This window comes from Micropterus dolomieu, linkage group LG03 (assembly GCF_021292245.1).
Source record: "Micropterus dolomieu isolate WLL.071019.BEF.003 ecotype Adirondacks linkage group LG03, ASM2129224v1, whole genome shotgun sequence".
In the NCBI taxonomy this organism is placed as follows: Eukaryota; Metazoa; Chordata; class Actinopteri; order Centrarchiformes; family Centrarchidae; genus Micropterus; species Micropterus dolomieu.
In genome coordinates this window covers 12,874,906-12,882,106 of record NC_060152.1, presented here as the reverse complement: position 1 = coordinate 12,882,106, position 7,201 = coordinate 12,874,906, and the positions used below count along the sequence as shown (strand labels likewise).

Below are 7,201 nucleotides of genomic sequence, written 5' to 3'. Positions count from 1 at the left end.
ACGTTCTTAATGATCTGGATGACGTCTTTTGTTCAGCATGGCCTCCCCTTTCTCTTTGTGATTCTCACTGTGTCCTCGCCCCTGTCCGTTGTCCCTCTCTGTGTCAGTCTGGGCCAGCCCCTCCGGTGATCTCCTGCTGGGCAGTGAGGCTACACTCCAGTGTCAGGTAAAAGGTCTGGACCAAGGCTCCACAGTGCAGTGGAAGAGGCCAGATGGAAGTGCATATGGAGAGTCACACACAGCTCAACTCAGACCTGTGGACCGCTCATATGCAGGGACCTGGAAATGTATGTTCTCCTTTGGCGGCAAGGAGTACAATGAGAGCTTGCACATCAGTGTTAAAGGTAGGACACTGGTCTCTACCAAAGTCTTTGCATATGGTTTTTACTACAAGAAAAGCTACTTCTGTGGCCCCTGGCAAGCACAAGATGTTCTGTGTTTTATCTTTCAGAGCCTGCTCCTACAACATCTGAACCAGTCACTTCGAAAGGCTCAAAGGACATCTGTAACCCAACCTGCCCCAACTGTGAGGAGTGCTTGCTTTTGTTTGTGTAAATCTTTTGACTATGAGCATATATTGCCGGAAGTGATTCTTCGCTGGAGGTGTCATTAATGCATTATCTTCGCTTTCTTCTTTCAACCAGGTACCACTCCCAGTGCTGCTCAGCTGCTGGGGCTCAACTGGTTGTTGTGGGTTACTGTTGGAGTTGTGGTTCTTCTGGTCTGTGTCATTGTCTTGTGCAAGAGGATCAGAAGGAGGAAGGTCAGTAAAGAAAATCATCCAGGGAATCTTCATATGCTGCTTTGTAAATGTAAATTGGTAGGCAGGATGAAGGAGACTGGGTTACTGAAGCAAACCAAAAAATATAATGTGATCTCTTTTTTCCTGCTATAGAGAGCACTGGTCAAGATCTACATTTAGATAATGTTTGGCCACTTATTTGTCTACGGGTCACTTTTACACAAGTGAACTAGTTAGGCAAAGAGCTTCATCTAATTTATATTGTACTGCTCGAGTTCAATTTTAAATCAAAACAGACTCCTCAAAAAGCTCATAATTGACACTCCCTTTGTTGATATCCTCTAATAATGCTTCTTTTAACTGGTGTTTGTTTTACAGAGTGTCATGGACCAGGCAGTGAACTGGATTAGGGCTGCACCTAACGATTATTTTTTTCAATTAGTCGATTAATCTAATTAGTAATTTATTGATTATTCTAAAGATCATTTTTTATTACTTGATTAATATAACAGTTAATTTATACAAAATAAACTTGTCTCATTAATAATTCAATATTTTTTTCAAACATCCTGAAAAAAAGACACATAAAGCACATTAGAAAAGGGCTAGTGGCATATTTTTAAGTTAGTCATATTTCCCCATCACTGACATCATAGACCCTATTTGTCAGATGTCTGATTCAAAAGGATTGCTGTGACACAGATTAATGTAATCACTGTATGTCAACCAATTCCCTGAATTAGAGAATAAGTATGCCTATTTTTACTGAAGTACTTGATTAAAATGTAAAATGGTTATGACATGGTTTGATATCGTCACTGGACGCAATGTAATTTTGCATCAGTGTGGAGCAAAGAAAATAATAGACGATTTACGTCAGGAATCACTGCAAATACACATATTTTTGAATCGCCTAAGCCCTAGCTGGATCTTCTCCCACCTGGATGACCTAGAGTCCATGGATGTGTCTGAAGGCGGTCGCGCAGCCGCAGAGAGCGAGGGGGGCAGGGATCCGCCGCCTGGGCCTCGTGTCAGAGATGGACCAGGCAGTAAGTTAGAATGATGAGAGAGGAGGCATTCGAATTGATCATTACCTCAGGATGTCTTCTGACAAGTTAATTGCAGAGGTGTATTCCGAAACATGAAATAGATGACAGCCACATTATCATTGCTCTATTTAAAGTCTGATATTCTTTCAGCCGTCATAATGTGGTTTCATAATTTCTAATTATAATGGAACTGGTGGTTGCCTTCCTTTATCCAGAGTATGAGCTGTTTGCATTCATCAGTCACATGGGGACGAGCACGATGTGCGGCCACTACGTCTGTCACATCAAGAAGGATCAGCAGTAACTGTTTACTTGTGTTTCCAGCTGACAGAAAAACAAACAGTCATGTTACTTGTATTCTTTCTGTTGTCTAACCAGTAGTTCATTTGTTTATTAAAAATCATTTTCTAAATCATATTATAATATACTGAAGTACTGGTAGTTGGTTTTACGGTGCCTCAGCAGGGGGCACCATACTCCAGGTCTGGTTTGAACAATCATAGCTGCTGATATGAACACAATGCAAAGTATTACCCTGGCCACGAGCCGAGGGTTAAATGGGTTACATCCACTTAGGAATATATTATAGATATATATTTTGCATAGTTTCCATTTGTACTAGTGGATGATTCTTTAAACACAGGACTTCAATAACCTTCGAGACTGCTAAAATTACCATTATGTAACCTGAGTGATCTCTCTCTAATTCACAGGTGGATCATCTTCAATGATCAGAAGGTGTGTGCTTCAGAGAAACCTCCCAAAAACCTAGGATACCTCTGCTTCTGCCGGAAAGTGGCTGAATGAGTTATACACAAGACAACTTACATAGCTGCACCCCTCCAAGCACCACAATAAAGCTGAGTGAACCTGTGAACTATCTGAAATCTGCTGAAACACCAGTTGAAGATTTTACTCAGCAATTGTATCCAGATAATTCAGAAAACCTTCTTCATGGAACAGGCCCCAGACATTAGAGTGACTTTGGTTGCTGAGTCCCTTCACTCCTTATTATTATAAGTATGCTTAGCTATCACCGTTAATCTGTGTCCTGCCTAATGATTTCCACTGCCGTCAGAGGTCACTGCCCCTCCTCATCATGATATGTTGCTTCCAGCCCCTTCTTCTTTTATTGGACAATTGCAGCTTGGTGTCACCTGTTTAGCCTGACACCAACCCCTCCTCTATCCTTTTCAGTGACGAAGTGAAAACAGTTCACGATGAGAGGAAATGTCAGTAAAACAAACAAAGAAACAGCTCAAATGTGTTTTACAAAAAGGACATAAAAAGTCAAAACACAAAATCAACTTGTTGTTTCTTAAGTTTGGTGAGGGTGATATCTGGGTGATTTTTGGTTTATTTTGTTTTTATTTTTCAAACAAATCCATTGTTACTTCTGCTGTGACAAATAAAGAATTGTCTTTCTGTCAGTCTGTCTTTTTTCTTTTTAAATGATTCATCATGGAGTTGGTTTTCAGCTTATTATCACTTCCCTGTTTTCCTCCTATCATGATTCAAAATTAGTGACTAGTTTAAACATTCCTATAAATTGTTGGTTTAACATATGGTTAGTTGTTTCATTTTAAATAAGTGTTTTTTTGATGCCACTATACAGAACTTTTTTCAGCTTCATGTAAAAACTGTTAACAAAAATCCCAGGCCTGGTTTGCGAGAGAGTGCAGGCATGAAGAGAAAACCCACAAAGAGCTAGGGTTTGCATTGGCCTACAACTTTTCAGTGCAGGTTTCTTTTTAGAAGTCTTCCGCCTTCTGCTGTTGTTGCATCCTTGCGCTCTTGTGTTCAATGAAGTGAAGCACAGAGAGGATGAGGAAAGATTTTGGCCTTCAATAACTGCACAAAAAGACACAGCACTTGCTCACAATTAAGGTAAGATCTCAAACTATATTACAAAATCAAGTTTTATATAGTAAAATAAAATGATTGGGTTTAATGTGACCACTCTGAAACCATTTTTCTTGTGCACCATAATGTAGTTCAAAGTTAGTGTAGTGACTGGTGAACCAATTCAAAAGCATATTAAAGGATATTAAACATTTTGTTGGTCTCTATTGTCTTTCCTCTATAGGCCTAACTGTAATCATAACCAGTTGTTTAAAAATAAAAATGTTAAGTGTAGTGTAAATTATATTGTGTATTAAGGTCAATACGGTTTTAAGGGTAAAAGATTCTTTATGATCTCAGTTTATACTTCGGTCAGTGAGGTGAAATATATTGAAATAAGTTTTTAGAAGAATTTTGACTATTAATTATCTGGTCACATTGTAATTGTTCTGGCTAATCCAAATTTAAAATTAGAAATTGTTCAAATAAATGTGAGAATTTTTCGCTTGCTGAAGTTAATTAAACCTTTCAAAATTATGAAATGTATCAAAGAACACTGAGACAAACCGTAATGAATTGCTTGTCAGAATTTTGAGTATATATATATAAATATGATTCAGTTGCCTTAGTAACTGCACAACGAAATTATAACTTTTTTTAATTCTAGTTTCTGATGTACGATCACCTAATTTGGAACAGGCCTACAGCAAAGCATCTCAACATGCATTATTGAGCCTAATAATTAAATCCAAAAGAGCCGAGGCATATGCTATAATTTTCCCAGTGACATTTGTTTCAGTTTTTTGCGAAGCAAGTTATACATTTTTAATACAGGAGATACAAAGAGGAAGGAAGTGAAGAGTTAGCTTGGTGGTTAGGGATCACATGTTTGTTGGTGCTCGTCTCAAACAGGAGCTGTGTACGGTATCTAACATGGAAATGCTTACTTTCAGACCCGAAACTACTGCATTCAGTTTGTTTTTCTTTAATCATTTTGTCTTGACAAATGTACATTTGTGTTATTTTTTACATTTAGATCCAACGATCAAAATGAAGACCATCATGTGGTTTGGGTTTGGTGAGTCAATGTATTTCTGAAAAATTATTTTAACAATCCTTTATAATAAAGTGATTTGCCAGTAACCTAGATCCAAATATGTCCCTTTATCTTTACAAGACTTTTTAAAATGTACCTGGGAAAACAGCTGCAGTTGTGTTTTACTTGTCCCAGATGCCTTCAAACTCCCTAAATTGCACATGATAAATTGCCCTTTAAATTTATAATTCACTTTATGAGCCTTCACTACAAAGTAAAGAGAACATATTGCAATAACATCAATTTGTACTTGTCAAATACTTGTGATGCTCTCCTGTGAATATATCATAAATGAGCTTCATGAATGTGATTCTCTCTTCAGTGCTGGGTGCACTCTCTGCTACAGGCACGGTGATCGTCACAAAATCAGGGCAGAAAGCCACGATCACGTGTGGGGTCAACAGCTTCTCTAACAAGCTGCTGTGGTATCATCGTGGTAACTTCATTGTTGAAAAAAATTTGAAAACCTTCCCTCGCAAAGGTATAAACAGAGAGACTTTAGACATTACCTAGAGCATAATATATCCTTTTAAAATTTTCAGTGTTGCTAATTACACTACATGTATTTTCTGCATTAGGCACAGTTGACATTACAAAAAGGTTCAATTGGAAGAAGGAAACGGATCTGGAGATCTCGGGAGTGAAGGAAGAAGATGCTGGACAGTTTACTTGTGAGGTAGATGGGACATCTCACGAACACACACTTCTTGTGGTCTCAGGTGAGCAGACAACCCAAGAAAAGTATTTGCAAATAATTCTTAACAGTGCATGGATCAAACTGAGTGCAGTTTATCATCACAATTATGATTTTGAATCAGAGATAATGGAAGGGCATATTGAATTCATGACTATTTGGTGATACATATTGTACTGTGTTAAACCAAATTCCTCCCCATACAGCAATTAGATCAGTAAAAAATAAAGTAAAATACTATCCAGTGGGCAGTGAGGCCTTAACATTGCATGGAACACATGGTGAGTGGGGTTTATCTCATCATCACAATTGCGATTTTGAATCAGAGAAAAAGGAAGTGCATATTAAATTATTTTGGTTTGTGCCCCATTTACATCTACAACAGAAAGATAAATAAAATACTTTAAAATACATTTAAGTGAATTTTAACAGTTTACTATTACAGGTCAGTTTTATAAGAATATTTGTAGTGAATTTACTAAAGTTTTGGATTTAATTTAAAAAAGTAATTTAAAAAAGACATTTAATGCCTTTGATGCAAAAGATTACCTTAAATACACATTTACTGTTGTGTACACACAGTTGCATGCACACACACACACACACACGCATACAAACAGTGTTTTTTTAAAAAGGCTTTAAAGGGTATTTACCCCAGTTTACTGCTGCATCTTCATAAATTTAGGGGATTCAAAGGACACATTTTAAAAATAATGGTATCCTGATTCTAGTCCCTATTAAGGCTCAAGTTCTAAAAACAATTATTCCTACATTTTCCATAAAACAACACAATAATGTCTTTAGCTAAACCCTCCCTGCCTGGTAGACTTCCACATCTTTAAAACTCTCCATCCCCAGATAATAAAATAGTGGCCTCCTGTTCATAATTTGTAGTCTCCTAGAGATGGGGGTGGTGAGAGAGCAGTGGATAAAACACATGCCTTTGGTGTGAGAGACCCAGGTTCAATTCCCCACTGCAACACATCCACCAATATGTCCCTGAGCAAGACACATTGCTCCTGAGGCATGCGATCTCTGACACATATAAAGCAATTGTAAGTTGCTTTGGATAAAAGTGTCAGTAACACTGATTACATAATTAGGGTTATTTTTTCAAATTTCAGAAACCTCCCTGTTGTATAACTGTATTCACAAGCTGAGCAGTACTTCTCGTGATGACCTCGTGACTGACCTCCATATGTCTCCATTTGTCATTAATAAATACCATGATATATTTTCATTTTGCTCCTGCTATCATGTCATCAGTATGTGTCACGTTCTTAATGATCTGGATGACGTCTTTTGTTCAGCATGGCCTCCCCTTTCTCTTTGTGATTCTCACTGTGTCCTCGCCCCTGTCCGTTGTCCCTCTCTGTGTCAGTCTGGGCCAGCCCCTCCGGTGATCTCCTGCTGGGCAGTGAGGCTACACTCCAGTGTCAGGTAAAAGGTCTGGACCAAGGCTCCACAGTGCAGTGGAAGAGGCCAGATGGAAGTGCATATGGAGAGTCACACACAGCTCAACTCAGACCTGTGGACCGCTCATATGCAGGGACCTGGAAATGTATGTTCTCCTTTGGCGGCAAGGAGTACAATGAGAGCTTGCACATCAGTGTTAAAGGTAGGACACTGGTCTCTACCAAAGTCTTTGCATATGGTTTTTACTACAAGAAAAGCTACTTCTGTGGCCCCTGGCAAGCACAAGATGTTCTGTGTTTTATCTTTCAGAGCCTGCTCCTACAACATCTGAACCAGTCACTTCGAAAGGCTCAAAGGACATC

The 7,201-nt window shown here is 38.5% G+C and overlaps 2 protein-coding genes across 2 annotated transcripts in view; both read left to right on the top strand.

Moving 5' to 3' along the window:
* LOC123968062 (igLON family member 5-like) overlaps window positions 1–1,223 on the top strand; it is a 6,940-nt gene extending 5,717 nt beyond the window's left edge. The window contains exons 7-10 of the mRNA XM_046044542.1: window positions 108–344; window positions 452–526; window positions 645–763; window positions 1,121–1,223. Of these exons, the coding sequence (XP_045900498.1) occupies window positions 108–344; window positions 452–526; window positions 645–763; window positions 1,121–1,192 (503 nt within the window). The 3' untranslated portion in view covers window positions 1,193–1,223. The remainder of the gene's footprint in view (window positions 1–107; window positions 345–451; window positions 527–644; window positions 764–1,120) is intronic.
* A 2,347-nt stretch (window positions 1,224–3,570) lies between these two features.
* The window catches only part of LOC123968059 (T-cell surface glycoprotein CD4-like), a 5,012-nt gene continuing 1,381 nt past the window's right edge, over window positions 3,571–7,201 (top strand). Inside the window, exons 1-6 of the mRNA XM_046044534.1 lie at window positions 3,571–3,678; window positions 4,670–4,711; window positions 5,052–5,210; window positions 5,308–5,448; window positions 6,805–7,041; window positions 7,149–7,199. Of these exons, the coding sequence (XP_045900490.1) occupies window positions 4,684–4,711; window positions 5,052–5,210; window positions 5,308–5,448; window positions 6,805–7,041; window positions 7,149–7,199 (616 nt within the window). The 5' untranslated portion in view covers window positions 3,571–3,678; window positions 4,670–4,683. The remainder of the gene's footprint in view (window positions 3,679–4,669; window positions 4,712–5,051; window positions 5,211–5,307; window positions 5,449–6,804; window positions 7,042–7,148; window positions 7,200–7,201) is intronic.